Here is a 20,963-nt window from a genome sequence, read left to right on the forward strand (position 1 = left end):
ATTATAATAAAATCCTGCGAGGTTGTACCTTTACGTTTGAAACGTAAAGTTTACAATTAATGAATTCTGCCAGCAATAATCTACGCGTGTCAGACTTGGAAACAAAGCTAAGGACTACACAGAGGAAAATGGGGAGATCAATGATGGGAATAACGCTGAGAGAATGAAAGTTGGATGAGAAAGACTAGAGTGAAATATTGCGGAGGCGGTAAAAGAGAGGAAGTGGAATTGGGCAGGTATGTTATTGCGAACGACTGATGAGCGATGGAGCGTGTTACGAAGTGAACGCCACGAGATGGGAAGCGTGGAAGGAGAGCAGAGGTGTAGAGACGAGATTGAGAATTTTGCAGGTGTGACGTGGCAGAGGTTGGAGCGGTTGTGTGAATCATTTCATACTATGAAAGACCTTTGTTCAGCAGTGGACTCGGGATGGCTGGCTTGGTTGCGTGTATATATATATATATATATGCAGCATATAAATATAACCAAAATGCACTTTAATTCTAAGCCATCAAGGCCGCCATGCAGAAATTGAAATGTGGTACTGCCAAGGACTCGAACCCCAGCATTCTCATGACAAGTGCGGCAGTGACTTACCAACTAGGCTATCAAGAGATAAATTGAAAGCCATTTTTCTTATATATTTGTATGCTCGAGTTACATACACACACGAAATGTTTGCGTTCAACCCATCACCACTATGATAGTACCAAAGGAAATATACAAACGCGGTAAAGTATTTTTACAACACTGAATGGCTCCCAGTGATTACAGATACATTTCAACAACCACAATGGACTTCAATTCTAAGCCATCAACGCCGAGTTCGAGTCCTTTGCAGTACCAGATTTCAATTTCTGCATGTCGGTCTTGACGGCTTAGAATTAAAGTGCATTGTGGTTATATTTATATACTACAAAAATGTATCTAATCACTGGGATCCATTCAGTGTTGTACATTATATTATATATATATTATATATATATTATATAATATATATATATATACACACATACATACAATGTATATAATTGTACATGTATGGATATACATATGTATATACATATGCATAAACATACATGTACACCCGCGTAGGCACACACACACATGTACACCCGCGTAGGCACACACACACATGTACACCCGCGTAAGCACACACACACATGTACACCCGCGTAAGCACACACACACATGTACACCCGCGTAAGCACACACACATGTACACCCGCGTAAGCACACACACACGTACACCTGCGTAGCCACACACACACACACACACACACACACACACACGCATGTACACCCGCGTAGGCACACACACACACACACACACACGTACACCCGCGTAGGCGCGCGCGCGCACACACACACAATGTACACCCGCGTAGACACACACACACAGACACACACATACACCCGCGTAGGCGCAGACACACACACACATGTACACCCGCGTAAGCAGGCACACACACACACACACACCCGCATAGGCACACGCACACACACACACACACACACACACACACACACACACACACACACACACACACACACACACCCGCATAGGCACACGCACACACACACACACACACACACACACACACACAGATGTACACCCGCATAGGCACACACACACATGTACACCCGCATAGGCACACACACACACATGTACACCCACGTAGGCGCACGCACACACTTGTACACCCGCGTAGGCGCACGCACACACATGTACACCCGTGTAGGCACACACATGTACACCCGCGTAGGCACGCACGCACACATACACACGTACACCCGCGTAGGCACACACACATGTACACCCGCGTAGGCACACACACATGTACACCCGCGTAGGCACACACACATGTACACCCGCGTAGGCACACACACACACACATGTACACCCGCGTAGGCACACACACATGTACACCCGCGTAGGCACACACACATGTACACCCGCGTAGGCACACACACACACACACACACACACACACCACACACACGTACGTACACTCGCGTAGGCGTGCACACACATGTACACCCGCGTAAGCACACACACACATGTACACCCGCGTAGGCGCACAGATGTACTACCGCGTAGGCACACACATGTACTACCGCGTAGGCACACACACATGTACTACCGCGTAGGCACACACACACATGTACTACCGCGTAGGCACACACACACACTACCGCGTAGGCACACACACATGTACACCCGCGTAGGCACACATGTACACCCGCGTAGGCACACACAATGTACACCCGCGTAGGCACACACATGTACACCCGCGTAGGCACACACACATGCACCCGCGTAGGCTCACACATGTACACCCACGTAGGCACACACATGTACACCCGCGTAGGCAAACACATGTACACCCGCATAGGCACACACATGTACACCCGCATAGACATGTACACTCGCATAGGCACACACACATGTACACCCGCATAGGCACACATGCATACACACACATGTACACCCGCATAGGCGCGCGCACACACACACGCACACACACACACAATGTACACATGCATAGGCACACATGTACACATGCATAGGCACATGTACACCCGCGTAGGCACCCACACACATGTACACCCGCGTAGGCACCCACACACATGTACACCCGCGTAGGCACCCACACACATGTACACCCGCGTAGGCACCCACACACATGTACACCCGCGTAGGCACCCACACACATGTACACCCGCGTAGGCACCCACACACATGTACACCCGCGTAGGCACCCACACACATGTACACCCGCTTAGGCGCACACATGTACACCCGCGTAGGTACACACATGTACACCCGCGTAGGTACACATGTACACCCGCGTAGGTACACATGTACACCCGCGTAGGCACATGTACACCCGCGTAGGCACAGACATGTACACCCGCGTAGGCAGGCACACACACACACATGTACACCCGCGTAGGCACACACACACACATGTACACCCGCGTAGGCACACACACACGTACACATGTACACCCGCGTAGGCACACGAACACATGTACACCCGCGTAGGCACACATGTTTACCCGCATAGGCACACATGTACACCCGCATAGGCACACACATACATGTACACCCGCGTAGGCACACACATGTACAACCGCGTAGGCACACACATGTACAACCGCGTAGGCACACACACATGTACAACCACGTAGGCACACATGTACAACCGCGTAGGCACACATGTACACCCGCGTATGCACACATGTACACCCGCGTAGGCACACACATGTACACCTGCGTAGGCACACATGTACACCCGCGTAGGCACAATTTGCACCCGCGTAGGCACACACACACACATGTACACCGCGTAGGCACACACACACACACACATGTACACCCGCAGAAGCGCACACATGTACACCCGCATAGGCACACATGTATACCCGCATAGGTACACACACAATGTACACCCGCGTAGGCACACACACACAATGTACACCCGCGTAGGCACACACACAATGTACACTCGCATAGGCACACACAATGTACACCCGCATAGGCACACACAATGTACACCCGCATAGGCACACGCACACGTACACCCGCATAGGCACACACACACACACAATGTACACCCGCATAGGAACACATGTACACCAGCGTAGGCACACATGTACATCCGCGTAGGCGCACACATGTACACCCACGTAGACCACGTAGACACACAGGCACACCCGCGTAGACACACACAGGCACACCCGCGTAGGAACACATATGCACACCCGCGTAGGCGCGCACACACACACACACACACACATGTACACCCGCGTAGGCACCCACACACACACGTACACTCGCGTTGGCACACAAACGTACACCCGCGTAGGCGCTCGCGCGCACACACACAATGTACACCCGCGTAGGCGCGCGCGCACACACACACACACATGTACACCTGCGTAGGCACACACATGTACACCCACGTAGACACATGCACACTCGCTTAGACACACATGCACACCCGCGTAGGCGCACACACACACAAACACACGTACACCTGCGTAGGCACACACGTACACCCGGGTAGGCACACACACACACATGTACACCCGCGTAGGCGCACACACACACGTACACCCGCGTAGGCGCGCGCGCGCGCACACACAAATGTACACCCGCGTAGACACACAGACACATGTACACCTTCGTAGGCAGGCACACACACACACACACAAAATGTACACCCGCGTAGGCACACACACACACACATGTACACCCGCGTAGGCACACCCACATGTACACCCGCGTAGGCACACACAAAATGTACACCCGCATAGGCACACACACACACACATTAACACCCGCATAGGCACACACACACATGTACACCCGCATAGGCACACACACACACATGTACACCCACGTAGGCGCACGCACACACTTGTACACCCGCGTAGGCGCACGCACACACATGTACACCCGTGTAGGCACACACATGTACACCCGCGTAGGCACGCACGCACACATACACACGTACACCCGCGTAGGCACACACACATGTACACCCGCGTAGGCACACACACATGTACACCCGCGTAGGCACACACACACACATGTACACCCGCGTAGGCACACACACACACGTACACCCGCGTAGGCACACACACATGTACACCCGCGTAGGCGCACAATCACACATGTACACCCGCGTAGGCACACACACACACACCACACACACGTACGTACACTCGCGTAGGCGTGCACACACATGTACACCCGCGTAAGCACACACACACATGTACACCCGCGTAGGCGCACAGATATACTACCGCGTAGGCACACACACATGTACTACCGCGTAGGCGCACAATGTACTACCGCGTAGGCACACACACACATGTACTACCGCGTAGGCACACACACATGTACTACCGCGTAGGCACACACATGTACTACCGCGTAGGCACACACACATGTACACCCGCGTAGGCACACATGTACACCCGCGTAGGCACACACAATGTACACCCGCGTAGGCGCACACAATGTACACCCGCGTAGGCGCACACACATGTACACCCGCGTAGGCACACACACATGTACACCCACGTAGGCACACATGTACACCCGCGTAGGCAAACATGTACATCCGCATAGGCACACATGTACACCCGCATAGAAACATGTACACCCGCATAGGCACACCCACATAGGCACACATGCATACACACACATGTACACCCGCATAGGCGCGCGCGCGCACACACACACACAATCTACACCCGCGTAGGCACACATGTACGCATGCATAGGCACATGTACACCCGCATAGGCACCCACACACATGTACACCCGCATAGGCACCCACACACATGTACACCCGCGTAGGCACCCACACACATGTACACCCGCGTAGGCACCCACACACATGTACACCCGCGTAGGCACCCACACACATGTACACCCGCGTAGGCACCCACACACATGTACACCCGCGTAGGCACCCACACACATGTACACCCGCTTAGGCGCACACATGTACACCCGCGTAGGTACACACATGTACACCCGCGTAGGTACACATGTACACCCGCGTAGGTACACATGTACACCCGCTTAGGCGCACACATGTACACCCGCGTAGGTACACACATGTACACCCGCGTAGGTACACATGTACACCCGCGTAGGCACATGTTTCTCCGCGTAGGCACAGACATGTACACCCGCGTAGGCAGGCACACACACACACACACACATGTACACCCGCGTAGGCACACACACACACACACATGTACACCCGCGTAGGCACACACACACGTACACATGTACACCCGCGTAGGCACACACGTACACATGTACACCCGCGTAGGCACACATGTTTACCCGCATAGGCACACACATACATGTACACCCGCGTAGGCACACACACACATGTACAACCGCGTAGGCACACACATGTACAACCGCGTAGGCACACACATGTACAACCACGTAGGCACACATGTACAACCGCGTAGGCACACATGTACACCCGCGTATGCACACATGTACACCCGCGTAGGCACACACACATGTACACCTGCGTAGGCAAACATGTACACCCGCGTAGGCACAATTTGCACCCGCGTAGGCACACACACACACACATGTACACCCGCAGAAGCGCACACATGTACACCCGCATAGGCACACATGTATACCCGCATAGGTACACACACACAATGTACACCCGCGTAGGCACACACACACAATGTACACCCGCGTAGGCACACACACAATGTACACCCGCATAGGCACACACAATGTACACCCGCATAGGCACACACGCACACGTACACCCGCATAGGCACACACACGCACACATGTACACCCGCATAGGCACACACACACACACACAATGTACACCCGCATAGGAACACATGTACACCAGCGTAGGCACACATGTACATCCGCGTAGGCGCACACATGTACACCCACGTAGACCACGTAGACACACAGGCACACCCGCGTAGACACACACAGGCACACCCGCGTAGGAACACATATGCACACCCGCGTAAGCGCACACACACACACACACACACACATGTACACCCGCGTAGGCACACACACACACGTACACTCGCGTTGGCACACATACGTACACCCGCGTAGGCGCTCGCGCGCACACACACATGTACACCCGCGTAGACACACACACACACAATGTACACCCGCGTAGGCACACACATGTACACCCACGTAGACACATGCACACTCGCTTAGACACACATGCACACCCGCGTAGGCGCACACACACACAAACACACGTACACCTGCGTAGGCACACACGTACACCCGGGTAGGCACACACACACACACGTACACCCGCGTAGGCATACACACACACGTACACTCGCGTAGGCACACACGTACACCCGCGTAGGCGCGCGCGCGCGCACACACAAATGTACACCCGCGTAGACACACAGACACATGTACACCTTCGTAGGCAGGCACACACACACACACACAAAATGTACACCCGCGTAGGCACACACACACACACATGTACACCCGCGTAGGCACACCCACATGTACACCCGCGTAGGCGCACACACAAAATGTACACCCGCATAGGCACACACACACACACACACACAATGTACACCCGTACACACACACAATGTACACCCGCACACACACACATGTACACCCGCGTAGGCACACACGCATGTACACCCGCGTAGGCGCACACATGCACACCCGCGTACACACACACATGCACACCCGCGTAGGAACAAATGCACACCCGCGTAGGCACGCACGCACACACACACACACACAGACGTGTACACCTGCGTAGGCCCACACACACGTACACCCGTGTAGGCACAAACACACATGTACACCCGCGTAGGCACACTCGTACACCCGCGTAGGCGCGCGCGCACGCACACACATATACACCCGCGTAGACACACACACACATGTACACCCTCGTAGGCACACACACACACATGTACACCCACGGGATTTATTGATAATGGGCGATTTCAATTTTACTGACATTGATTGGATGACCCTTGAACATGGCCATATAGGTAGTCGCTCGATTGATTTTCTTGGTGACAATTACTTAATTCAGCATGTAAAAGAGCCCACAAGATATGGAAACTTACTCGATCTTTTGGTCACTAGCCGCGAAAGCATGGTAAGTGATGTAGAAGTCGGTGAATCTGTTGCAAATAGCGATCACAACTTAGTCAGATTCAAACTCCTAAACAATTTTAGAATAGATACTTGTGCTTCTAAAATACCCGATTTCAGTAAAGCTCAGTTCATAGGACTACGTCAGGAGCTTCAGCTTACAGATTGGGAGGCAAAATTAAACGAAAGGCCTGTAGATCAGATGTGGGAAATATTTCAAAATACGCTCACTAAGATGATTCAAACTTACATTCCTTTTAAGGACAGACGTCCCCCAAACCAGGATCGCCCAAAGTGGCTCGACAAAGAAACTGAAAAAAGTATTGCTAAAAAGAGACAAGCTTATGAGAAATATAAGTGCTCGGGTGCATCTAATGACTATGAAAGTTATGTATCAATACAGAGAGATTTAAAAAATACAATAAGAAAAAGAAAACGACAATACGAAATGAACATCGCTGATAAATCCAAATTGAATCCCAAAGAATTCTATAGTTACATTAGAGATAAAAAAGTTGTTAGGAATCACATTGGTCCACTATTATCTGCCGACAGTCAACTTGAATATTCAAATGAAGGAATGTGTAATATCTTAATTATTTTAGCTCGGTATTCGTAAACGAAACACCTCTATACATCTATATATACATACACACACATCTATATATACACACACACATCTATATATACACACACCTATATATGCATACTCGTACATACATCTATATGTACATACATCTATATGTACACACATCTATATATACACATCTATACATACACTACATATACATACATATTACATAAATACATATAAACAATACATATACACATTACATACATATACATACCCTACATAAACAATATACATATACTGTACATACATATTACATACATTTATACATAACGTGAATGGAAAGCCGTTTGACGAAGTGATTTAGTGTCCGCTTAAGAATACAATCGCCGGACAAGTACGCCTTTCACCGGAACGGTAGCGAGTTTGTCCTCAGAGTAAGAAAAGAAATAAAGAAAATAAGAAAAAAGACGTAATTTGGAAGTTCGTTCTGTCGTTTGCATTTTGCCGATTTTTTTTTTTTTTTTTTTTTTTTAATTGTGGTGCGTGTCCCGCACTTTTTTTTCTTCTTTTTCTTTTGTCCCGTCGCGTTGTCTCGCTTGTGTTAAGCTCAGGACTATTCTTCCTTTATGCTATTATCGGTTTCTTTATTCTGCTCACGTACACGTATGTAAACATACATATATACATGTACACATACACGCACATACAAACATGAAATTTAAGCTAGGTATTATAAAGTGGAGAACAACAGACAGGACCCCACGAGTGTTGCTCCCTTCCTGTATACTACCATTGAGTAAAACAATCTGGTAAATATACATATTACATACATATACATATTTATATAAATACACACACACATTATGTATATATATATATATATATAATTTGACATTAATAAACAACTCTAACGTAGGTTATCCGGAATGGTTTCTAAAGAAAGACCTACATAAAGCCAAATCCAACTTTTATAAACCCAAATACCTCCAGGGAGAAATTTAAATGGGGTAACAATATCATTGTATCATTAAATGATTCTATCAACTGTCGCCAAACTTCTACCTAATAACCAAATCAAATTTATTTACAATTATCCAAGCAGCATTTTTAGAAAGGTAGTTAATGTACACTGGAGGAATGATGTGGACCAAAACTCTGGGGTATATAAATTGCCTTGTAAAGACTGTGATAATGTCTACTGGGGCCAAACTGGCAGGAATTTGTCCACGAGATTAAAGGAACATAAAAACTCCATAAAATATGGACAAGTTAACTCCGCTGTGTTCCTTCATGCCAGCCAAAAAGACCATAGATTAGATTGGGATAATGCATCAATTATTTATAAATCACACTGTAGCTATCGAAGAAAAATTGTAGAATCTTCTCTAATAAAACATTATCCTAGCTTTAATACCTCTAAAGATCAGTGGCCCCCAGATTGTATTACCAAGTTAGCGGTCAACAAAATTATGTCAAGAGCGGTCGGACAAAATATCACCCACTGTCCTTCCTTGACCCAACCATTTCAAGGGCATGTAACCTGAGTCCCCCCCCCCCACTTTCCTCATCCCCTTCTATGTACCCCTCATTTCCTCATATATACTTGTACCTTAACTTCATGTAAGCATTGTGCTGAAGAGGACTACAGATAGTAGTCGAAATATACAGTTTCCCTGTACTTTCCGCTATTATTTCTCCGATAGTGGGTTTATAGTGAACTTTTACAAATATGTTATAACATACCAATTTCCATATATATATATATATGTATATATATATATATATATAATATATATATATATATTTACCCAGTATTTTTAAAGAAATAATCAAGTGAGAACATACACTTCAGTATATTTTCAAAATCAACATCTTTGTGCTACAGAGTACATTTAAAAAGTCATTTATATTTACAAAATTCTTGCTAGTCCCGTAATTTTTTATATTGGACCCACCATTGAATTGGGCAAATAATACAAGGTATTCAGGTATGCCATGTCACCGTTTCGCGTCAAATTAACAAATTAAACTTACCTGTCCCTAGGGAAGCTCTCGTGATTGCCCACAGCACCATACACGGGGACTTTGGGGAAGTAGCTCTGAACAAGCTTCCTCGCCTCTCCCATCACCTTCACGTTCTCTTGGGGCGTTATTTTCCAAATATGGTGGGGTACCAAGTCTCCCGTGCATAAAATGTAGTCTATGTCCTACGGAGGAAAGAAAATAGTACAAGTTGGTTTTTCGAAGAAAACTAAATTATAAAAAGGGGTGACTTTTACTTAACTCCTCAGACCGACTTTTGCTTCGAACGGGTAATTTCAAATTTATTCGTTCAAATTTGGTTTGTGTAAAATAAAAAACAGGGCCAGTATATGTAATTCAGTTTTGGTTGAGTTTTCCAAAATGGTGGTTACACATGACGTCGAATATGTTCCGGTAATACAGTATTTGAATGACAGGGCGAGCGGGCCCATTAGTCCATTGCTCCTGCTCTCTTACAGGAGGCCCACGGCCTACAGGTAACCGGCAACGACCTACATACACATAGCCTACCTGGTGGTGGGTTGCGATGTGATGTAACATGTGTTCCAGAAGCCAGCGCGGGGAGTCGCAGTTCCTGTAGTCGCCCCACTTGCCAGCCCCCTTGGCAGGCGAACTGGGACTTCCTGGGGGGAAAGAGACCATTTTTATCATCATTATCAATAATTGTATTTATTAAAATCAGACCTTCATTACTATTATCATTATCAAATAATTGTATTCATTAATTCGTATCTTGTCAATTGTTGATTATCAATCATTATCATTGCTAAACTAGTTGAGGAGCCTACCCCAGGAGGCGCGTATCTGCGGTCGACACGGTCACCTTCCTCCCCCCCCCCATGCGCTTTGGGGACTGTTGGGAAGGCTCCGGCCGCAGCTACACGCCATCTGGCGTAGGCTCCTCACCAGCACCATCAATAAATTCAAATATACATGCATGCCCCTTTATTAAGGACTACTTAATTTTGTACCGTTTGACAAAACCACATTGTAATCAAACTAGTAAATGCCGTAAAATTGGCTTGCATCTTAATTGCTTTACTATCCTCCTGCCCTCCCCCAACTACCCAGGTCCCTATGTACCCAGAATTTCCTTTTATATTCAAAACCCGGCCCACCAAGAAGGACCCACCAGAGTCAGCGTTGCAGCAGAGCGGGGCATCACACTCCGCGTTCGACCCGACGCGGTAATCGGGATCGTAGTGAGGGTCGGTCAGGTGAAGAACCTTGAGTGTTGGACGAGACGAGGGGCGTTGCTTTCGCTTGTCGCTTGATGGGGCAGATTCTGAAGACGCGTCTGGCGCCTCTGCGTACGTTAACTGGTGACCTCCCCCCTGCTGGTGCACCTGTTGGTTCTGGGGGACCATGAAGCCATGGGATTTGTTAGTATAGAGATCACAATGCATTAATCTTGTATCATTATTCATCTTATTATCAATACTACCACAAACTTTTATAAAATAAGTCGGTAAAAATAGACTTGATCACTTAGTATTGTGGCGCAACATGCGTTTTTGGTCTTGCTAATACCAGACTTGTTCACCCAGGGAGATCGGACAGAATTGGGCAAAATTCGGGAATTTGATCCCGTTTTGGCCCAAATCCGCTTCTAGTACGAATGAAATAGTCTGATATTAGCCATAACTAAACCTGACATGTGCACCGCCCGCTGTACTACGGTGGACGATTTTCCCCGGGTCCGCTAGTTTTGGATTACCTTACAAAAAGACGAGGAGTTTCTTTTCGACCTCGTGTGGATGCGTAACCCTTTACCAACAGCCCTCTTCTTGAGACACGTACCTGCACCACTCCTGCATCGATACTCCTCGCCGAGTTCTCCTGACGCTGCGTGACCTGCCTGACGCGGCCACCGACGATCTGCGGGGGATGGGACTGGGGCTGGGCGTAGGCCGGGGCCTGGCGAGCCTGATGGTAATGGGCCGCGTGGGTGCGGGTCTTCTGAGGTCGTGGTGGCAAGTTGATGGTCCACGAGGACGGCCGGAAGGTCCCGCAGTCCTGGCCGCCAAGCAGCAGGGAGCACACGTCCTCTGCATTGACGTCGACGTTTTTGACGATGTAGGCCAGGCGGTCCTGAAGAGCGTCAAGCGAACGTCATTCGTCGCCCAGGACGTCAGTGACAAACAGACCGTGAGGTTATGTCAGGGATATGACAAGAGCTATCGTGAAAAGCACTATGCGAAACGAAGAAGTCTTTGTTGGTACAACGTTTAATTCATTCGAACTTTATCAAGTACTTTATGAAGTTCGAATGAAGGAGACTTTGCACCAATGAAGACAGTCCTCAATATTGTGCTTTTCCTGGCTTAACTGTCGGCCCATAGTGACAGTTGTTACGAGACAACCATCAGATAGTAATGCTATCAGATTTGTGAAAATAAAAAATTGTGAATACCTACTCTCTCAAATCCCCAATATCAGCGACAAAAATTAGTTCGGAAAATATACTCGAATTTTCCAGATTTTAAAACATTTTATTCCGAACAATTGAGGGTTCCGGAATTTAAGAGATTCCCAACAGAAGTAACCAGTTGCATCCAACAAGTGTTCCAACAACTTCAGCCACACACGCACAAAACTGCGATAGAGAAAGAATTCGACTACACTACTTTCCTCGAGTGATTTATGGTCTCACCCGGAGGCTGCTACAGGTTTCCAGGAGGCCCCAGGTCCTCTGCAAAAGACCTGGGCAACGGACTGATCGATCAGACAACTGGAGGAACCGTGATCACCTCAGGACTTTCATCGCAGAAGACCCTGGGAGCACTCGAGAATAAAGTGAACTTCAAATGGTACCAAGAACACAAAAATGAAGGAGACTGCAAGAGACCATAAGACCTACACTAGGTAGTTCCATGTCTATGATCACATACTGTCCCTCTACATAAATTGACCTAATCTTCCCTTAAAACGATCAATCGTTACAGCGCTCACTACATGGTTAGAGAGTCTATTCCATTCGTTAACCAGTTTTTGCCATTTCCTTGTATCTAAATTTGTCCAATATATATCCATTACCATGGGTCCTGTCCTGCTGTCTTAATATGATGACCTTGCCTGTACAAACATTGTTAAAGCCCAAGTGTAGTGGCCCCCAACAGGACCTCCTTCGAAAGGAGTAGGACCTATAGAACCGAAGAAGGGGGATGACCTACCTTATCCTGGTTGATAAGTCCCCGACACACCGCTAGGGACTTGTAAGCCACGATGTAACATATCTTGACCAAGAAGCTGGCCATGATATCTATAGGCCCGCCGATCTTGATGTAGCCGATGACCGTCTTAGCCAGTACCTTGCACGAGGTACAGTACGAGGACCCCAGCGTGAAGATCCGGTCCGTTCCACCCCCGCCTGAAGAAGGCAAACCTCCTCCGCTGACGAAGTTCAGAAAAGGAGAGAGCGTCGACGTCGACTCCGGCAGGAAGGAGGAGTCCCCGGAGGAGCCGAGGCCTGGGAAGGGTGCAGGGAGGTCCCCGTGGATGTGCTGCACGTTGTAGTCGTAAGCAGTGCCGTTGAGATCTGCTACCACCTGCACGGGAGTAGTTGACACCTGTCAGGGCACGTTACTGACCACACGGAAACCTCGTGCATTCGGTCCGCGAGGTACGTTTTTGCCAACAAACGCGTCTTGGACCTCCATCCACGGTACGATCTGGTCTTGAAGCCACTGGACAGATTTGGTCGGATCCGATTAGACTGGATTGTGTATGTCCAGATTTTGGCTTGTCCGACCGGCATACACGATCTAATCTAGTCGGATCCGACCAAATCTGTCCAGAGGTTTTAAGACCAGATTGCACCGTTGGTAGGGACCCTTAGGGGGTATTTTATTAATCTATATATCCCGGCTCAGAAGGGAGGTGGACTTAGATCGGGACTCGCGTCTATATCAACAGACCAAAGCACAACGTGTTGTTGACGTACAATGTTAAAAATCTTCTGTAGGTAACCGAACTCCAAGACTTTCGCAAAGAATTGCCTCAAGTTAAACTTTTTCATCGCAGCGGACCCAATTAGTCCCCGTTCGAAAGCTCAAGATAAGCACTTTTATGACATTACATAATGAAAGGTCAACAATAAATGGCCACATATTTGACCCACACCGACCCAATCTTAAGTTCCTTTGACCACAAATACAAAAACAGACCTTACTGCATTACATTAATACAAAAATATATAATAACTACACAACTATTGTAAAAAAAACTATAATACAGAAAATCACATGTAAATCGAGACTGTTGGGAGGGGCGAGGGTAAGGAGGACCTACCTGCCGGAGATGGTCTGGCATGTTGGAGAGGGAAGGGTCGGACATGGACATCCAAGTGTCGATCTCGTTGGAGAGTGCGATGACCTGCGGGTCGGCCGGGAGCGGGGGCAGGGCGCGCCCCGTCGCCACCTGTCCTCCATCCTCGATGCCGAACCAATGACCTGAAATAAGCATTCACACATGGGCACTTTTACGAGGGGGAGGGGTGAAGAGGGGAAGGAGGGCTGAAGAGGAGGAGAGTTGAAGAGGCGGAGGAGGAGGCCTGAAGAGGTCTGAAGAGGAGGGCTGAAGAGGTGGAGGACGGAGGTGGAGGACGGAGGTGAAGGAGAAGTGAAGGAGAGGGAGGGTCATTAGCTCCTTGCATAATAAGTAGGCAGATAAATAAATACATAAACTGGGGAAAACTGTCGACATTTATGAAAGATCTTTCGGATAGGGTCCAGACCGGTTAGGTAACTGAATGCCTTCCCTTCGGGGTTGCACCTCCATATCGAGGTGGTGATGGGTGGTGGTGATGGTAGCTTCTGAAGGTGGTCGGCAGGGAGATTGTTCTCTCCGACGCCCAGCTTGGAGGACGACCACCACCACTAGTAGGCAACGCACGAGGGGAACAAGTTTTCGCGAAAATAAAAATCTGCAAATCCGACTTCCTACCACTCGTCACCTTACAGATAAAAATGTTTCATACCATCAGTTCACTATTGAAGTTATGTGTGTATATATATATATATATATATATATATATGTATGGGGGGAGGGGGTTGCTGATGCCAAACTATTCCACTATCACGGGAACCTTCCTACACGACGCGTGGTGCAGTGGTAGAGATCCTGGCTGCCACTACGGCGGTCCTGGGTCGAATCCCGCCCTGGGTCAACATAATTTCAGTATCTGCGCTTATGGTCGTTACTCCAACTCTCGTGGGCGGGGAGTTGGGAGGTGTTGTGTACGTGTAAGGTCACAGCATTGCCCACAGATCGGTCATATACGAGCTCTGAGCTCTGTTCTGAGGGTGAAATAGCTGTCGATCACGAGTCCAACACGTGATCCAAGACCATTGTGAACCATGGTGAATCACATATGCACACACACACACACACACACACACACACACACACACACTCAAAATGGACGATGTCACTTAAAGGAAACTCCGTGGTATCAAACAAAACCAAAATATCAATGGAAAACTTATTCGATGAACAGCTTTCTAGGAGAAATACAATCAAGGACTTCAATGCTGCAGAAGCTCGCAATGTAGGGAAGTGCCACAGGGATAGATCCTGGCACGCCTGGAACGTGGGGCGGATGCCACAAACACGCCCACAGTCGATAAGAGAGAGAGGAGGGGGGGGGAGGTGATCGAGGGAAAGGGGGTTCGATCCAAACTATCACATAAGTAAAACAAAAAACAAAAGCAACAGCGATTTAACCTGGGAAGTAAACTGGAAAACCATAAGGACAAGCTCGACTTTCCATGAAACTAACGATGCCCAAGAACAAGATGCGTCTAACCAAGAAGACTAGGCCCGTCGCGGCCACACACATGTACTGTACTGTATATGGGAACGGGACTTGTGCAACTTGATGGCCGTTGCGGTCAAGCCCTGGTCAGCTGGGGAGGGGGGGGGGAGGGGGGCGCCAGACAACAAAACAGGTAGGCACGTGATACCGGGACAATACCGGGAGAGTGAAACCAGTGTCAGTGTGTGTGTGTGTGTGTGTGTGTGTGTGTGTGTGTGTGTGTGTGTGTGCGCGCGCGTGTGTGAAAGAGTGAAAGTGGGGAGATGGGGGGAGAAGAAAAATAAATTGAATTAAATATAAAAAAAAAAGAGTGGGGGGGAGAGGGAGAGAAAGATTGAAGAGGAGAGAGGTTAGAGGGGGAGATGGGAGGAGGGAGAGGGAAAGAGAGGACAAAAGGCGAGGAGGGAGAGGGAAGGAGAGGACAAAAGGCGAGGAGGGAGAGGGAAGGAGAGGACAAAAGGCGAGGAGGGAGAGGGAAGGAGAGGACAAAAGGCGAGGAGGGAGAGGGAAGGAGAGGACAAAAGGCGAGGAGGGAGAGGGAAGGAGAGGACAAAAGGCGAGGAGGGAGAGGGAAGGAGAGGACAAAAGGTGAGGAGGGAGAGGACAAAAGGCGAGGAGGGAGAGGGAAGGAGAGGACAAAAGGCGAGGAGGGCGAGGGAAGGAGAGGACAAAAGGCGAGGAGGGAGAGGGAAGGAGAGGACAAAAGGTGAGGAGGGAGAGGACAAAAGGCGAGGAGGGAGAGGGAAGGAGAGGACAAAAGGTGAGGAGGGAGAGGGAAGGAGAGGACAAAAGGTGAGGAGGGAGAGGGAAGGAGAGGACAAAAGGTGAGGAGGGAGAGGGAAGGAGAGGACAAAAGGTGAGGAGGGAGAGGGAAGGAGAGGAGAAAAGGTGAGGGGAGAGGAGAGGACAAAAGGTAAGGAGAGAAAAGGTGAGGAGGGGAGAGGAGAGAGAAGGGGGAGGGGAGAGGAGAGAGAAGGGGGAGGGGAGAGGAGAGAGAAGGGGGAGGGGAGAGGAGAGAGAAGGGGGAGGGGAGAGGAGAGAGAAGGGGGAGGGGAGAGGAGAGAGAAGGTAAGGAGGGGTGAGGAGAGAAAAGGTGAGGAGGGGAGAGGAGAGAAAAGGTAAGGAGGGGAGAGGAGAGAAAAGGTAAGGAGGGGAGAGGAGAGAAAAGGTGAGGGGAGAGGAGAGGACAAAAGGTAAGGAGAGAAAAGGTGAGGAGGGGAGAGGAGAGAAAAGGTGAGGAGGGGAGAGGAGAGGAGAAAAAGGTGAGGAGGGGAGAGGAGAGGAGAAAAAGGTGAGGAGGGGAGAGGAGAGAAAAGGTAAGGAGGGGAGAGGAGAGAAAAGGTAAGGAGGGGAGAGGAGAGAAAAGGTAAGGAGGGGAGAGGAGAGAAAAGGTAAGGAGGGGAGAGGAGAGAAAAGGTAAGGAGGGGAGAGGAGAGAAAAGGTAAGGAGGGGAGAGGAGAGAAAAGGTAAGGAGGGGAGAGGAGAGGTGTAAATGGTGAGGAGGGGAGAGGAGAGGAGAAAAAGGTGAGGAGGGGAGAGGAGAGAAAAGGTAAGGAGGGGAGAGGAGAGAAAAGGTAAGGAGGGGAGAGGAGAGAAAAGGTAAGGAGGGGAGAGGAGAGAAAAGGTAAGGAGGGGAGAGGAGAGAAAAGGTAAGGAGGGGAGAGGAGAGAAAAGGTAAGGAGGGGAGAGGAGAGAAAAGGTAAGGAGGGGGAGAGGAGAGAAAAGGTAAGGAGGGGAGAGGAGAGAAAAGGTAAGGAGGGGAGAGGAGAGAAAAGGTAAGGAGGGGAGAGGAGAGAAAAGGTAAGGAGGGGAGAGGAGAGAGAAGGTAAGGAGGGGAGAGGAGAGAAAAAGGTAAGGAGGGGAGAGAGAAAAGGTAAGGAGGGGAGAGGAGAGAAAAGGTAAGGAGGGGAGAGGAGAGAAAAGGTAAGGAGGGGAGAGGAGAGAGAAGGTAAGGAGGGGGAGAGGAGAGAAAAGGTAAGGAGGGGAGAGGAGAGAAAAGGTAAGGAGGGGAGAGGAGAGAAAAGGTAAGGAGGGGAGAGGAGAGAAAAGGTAAGGTGGGGAGAGGAGAGAAAAGGTAAGGAGGGGAGAGGAGAGAAAAGGTAAGGAGGGGAGAGGAGAGAAAAGGTAAGGAGGGGAGAGGAGAGAAAAGGTAAGGAGGGGAGAGGAGAGAAAAGGTAAGGAGGGGAGAGGAGAGAAAAGGTAAGGAGGGGAGAGGAGAGAAAAGGTAAGGAGGGGAGAGGAGAGAAAAGGTAAGGAGGGGAGAGGAGAGAAAAGGTAAGGAGGGGAGAGGAGAGAGAGAAGGTAAGGAGGGGAGAGAAAAGGTAAGGAGGGGAGAGAAAAGGTAAGGAGGGGAGAGAAAAGGTAAGGAGGGGAGAGAAAAGGTAAGGAGGGGAGAGAGAAAAGGTAAGGAGGGGAGAGGAGGGAAAAGGTAAGGAGGGGAGAGGAGGGAAAAGGTAAGGAGGGGAGAGGAGGGAAAAGGTAAGGAGGGGAGAGGAGGGAAAAGGTAAGGAGGGGAGAGGAGAGAAAAGGTAAGAGAGAAAAGGTAAGGTAAGAGAGAAAAGGTAAGAGAGAAAAGGTAAGGTAAGAGAGAAAAGGTAAGGTAAGAGAAAAGGTAAGGTAAGAGAAAAGGTAAGAGAGAAAAGGTAAGGTAAGAGAGAAAAGGTAAGGTGAGAGAAAAGGTAAGGTAAGAGAAAAGGTAAGGGAAGAGAAAAGGGGAGAAAAGGGGAGAGAAAAGGTGAGGGGAGGAGAAAAGGTAAGGAGGGGAGGAGAAAAGGTAAGGAGGGGAGGAGAAAAGGAGGAGGGGAGGAGAAAAGGAGGAGGGGAGGAGAAAAGGTGAGGGGAGGAGAAAAGGAGGGAAAAGGTAAGGAGGGGAGAGGAGAGAAAAGGTAAGGAGGGGAGAGGAGAGAAAAGGTAAGGAGGGGAGAAAAGGTGAGGAGAGAAAAGGTAAGAGAGAAAAGGTAAGGTAAGAGAGAAAAGGTTAGAGAGAAAAGGTAAGAGAGAAAAGGTAAGGTAAGAGAAAAGGTAAGAGAAAAGGTAAGGTAAGAGAAAAGGTAAGAGAGAAAAGGTAAGGTAAGAGAGAGAAGGAAAGGAGAGAGAAGGAAAGGAGAGAAAAGGAAAGGAGAGAGAAGGAAAGGAGAGAGAAGGAAAGGAGAGAAAAGGAAAGGAGAGAAAAGGTGAGGGGAGAGAGAAAAGGTAAGGGGAGAGAGAAAAGGTAAGGGGAGAGAGAAAAGGTAAGGGGAGAGAGAAAAGGTAAGGTAAGAGAGAAAAGGTAAGGTAAGAGAGAAAAGGTAAGGTAAGAGAGAAAAGGTAAGAGAGAAAAGGTAAGGTAAGAGAGAAAAGGTAAGGTAAGAGAAAAGGTAAGGTAAGAGAAAAGGTAAGGGGAGAGAAAAGGTGAGGGGAGAGGAGAGAAAAGGTAAGGGGAGAGGAGAGAAAAGGTAAGGGGAGAGGAGAGAAAAGGTAAGGGGAGAGGAGAGAAAAGGTAAGGAGAGAGGAGAGAAAAGGTAAGGAGAGGAGAGAAAAGGTAAGGAGAGGAGAGAAAAGGTAAGGAGAGGAGAGAAAAGGTAAGGAGAGGAGAGAAAAGGTAAGGAGGGGAGAGAGAAAAGGTAAGGAGGGGAGAGGAGAGGAAAGGTAAGGAGATGTGAGGAGAGGAAAGGTAAGGTGAGGAGAGGAGAGGAAAGGTGAGGAGAGGAGAGGAGAGGAAAGGTAAGGAGGGAGAGGAGAGGTAAGGTGAGGAGGGGAGAGGAGAGGAGAAAAGGTGAGGAGGGGAGAGGAGAGGAGAAAAGGTGAGGAGGGGAGAGGAGAGGAGAAAAGGTGAGGAGGGGAGAGGAGAGGAGAAAAGGTGAGGAGGGGAGAGGAGAGGAGAAAAGGTGAGGAGGGGAGAGGAGGTGAGGAGAAAATGTAAGGAGGGGAGAGGAGGAGAGGAGAAAATGTAAGGAGGGGAGAGGAGGAGAGGAGAAAAGGTGAGGAGGGGAGAGGAGAGGAGAAAAGGTGAGGAGGGGAGAGGAGAGGAGAAAAGGTGAGGAGGGGAGAGGAGAGGAGAAAAGGTGAGGAGGGGAGAGGAGAGGAGAAAAGGTGAGGAGGGGAGAGGAGAGGAGAAAAGGTGAGGAGGGGAGAGGAGAGGAGAAAATGTAAGGAGGGGAGAGGAATGGAGAAAATGTAAGGAGGGGAGAGAGGAGAGGAGAAAATGTAAGGAGGGGAGAGAGGAGAGGAGAAAATGTAAGGAGGGGAGAGATGAGAGGAGAAAATGTAAGGAGGGGAGAGATGAGAGGAGAAACACGTGAGGAGGGGAGAGGAGAGGAGAAAATGGTGAGGAGGGGAGAGGAGAGGAGAAAAAGGTGAGGAGGGGAGAGGAGAGGAGAAAATGTAAGGAGGGGAGGAGAAAAGGTAAGGAGGGGAGGAGGAAAAGGTAAGGAGGGGAGGAGAAAAGGTGAGGAGAGGAGAAAAGGTGAGGAGGGGAGAAAAGGAGAGGAGAAAAGGTGAGGAGAGGAGAAAAGGTGAGGAGGGGAGAGGAGAAAAGGTGAGGAGGGGAGAGGAGAAAAGGTGAGGAGGGGAGGGGAGAAAAGGTGAGGAGGGGAGAGGAGAAAAGGTGAGGGGAGAGAGAAAAGGTAAGGGGAGAGAGAAAAGGTAAGGGGAGAGAGAAAAGGTAAGGGGAGAGAGAAAAGGTAAGGTAAGAGAGAAAAGGTAAGGGGAGAGGAGAGAAAAGGTAAGGGGAGAGGAGAGAAAAGGTAAGGGGAGAGGAGAGAAAAGGTAAGGGGAGAGGAGAGAAAAGGTAAGGGGAGAGGAGAGAAAAGGTAAGGGGAGAGGAGAGAAAAGGTAAGGGGAGAGGAGAGAAAAGGTAAGGGGAGAGGAGAGAA

The 20,963-nt window shown here is 49.1% G+C and overlaps 1 protein-coding gene across 3 annotated transcripts in view; it reads right to left on the reverse strand.

Annotated features, from left to right (window-relative positions):
- The window catches only part of LOC143020329 (sphingomyelin phosphodiesterase-like), a 181,204-nt gene that overhangs the window by 22,843 nt on the left and 137,398 nt on the right, over positions 1 to 20,963 (reverse strand). For all 3 annotated transcript variants that reach the window (XM_076176652.1, XM_076176650.1, XM_076176651.1), the window contains exons 3-8: positions 14,586 to 14,746; positions 13,469 to 13,843; positions 12,096 to 12,386; positions 11,428 to 11,650; positions 10,806 to 10,918; positions 10,287 to 10,459 (exon numbers count right to left, since the gene is read on the reverse strand). In XM_076176652.1, coding sequence (XP_076032767.1) covers positions 10,287 to 10,459; positions 10,806 to 10,918; positions 11,428 to 11,650; positions 12,096 to 12,386; positions 13,469 to 13,843; positions 14,586 to 14,746 — 1,336 coding nt within the window. The remainder of the gene's footprint in view (positions 1 to 10,286; positions 10,460 to 10,805; positions 10,919 to 11,427; positions 11,651 to 12,095; positions 12,387 to 13,468; positions 13,844 to 14,585; positions 14,747 to 20,963) is intronic.

This window comes from Oratosquilla oratoria, chromosome 39 (genome assembly GCF_046742065.1).
Source record: "Oratosquilla oratoria isolate Oo_2021 chromosome 39, ASM4674206v1, whole genome shotgun sequence".
Taxonomy (NCBI): domain Eukaryota; kingdom Metazoa; phylum Arthropoda; class Malacostraca; order Stomatopoda; family Squillidae; genus Oratosquilla; species Oratosquilla oratoria.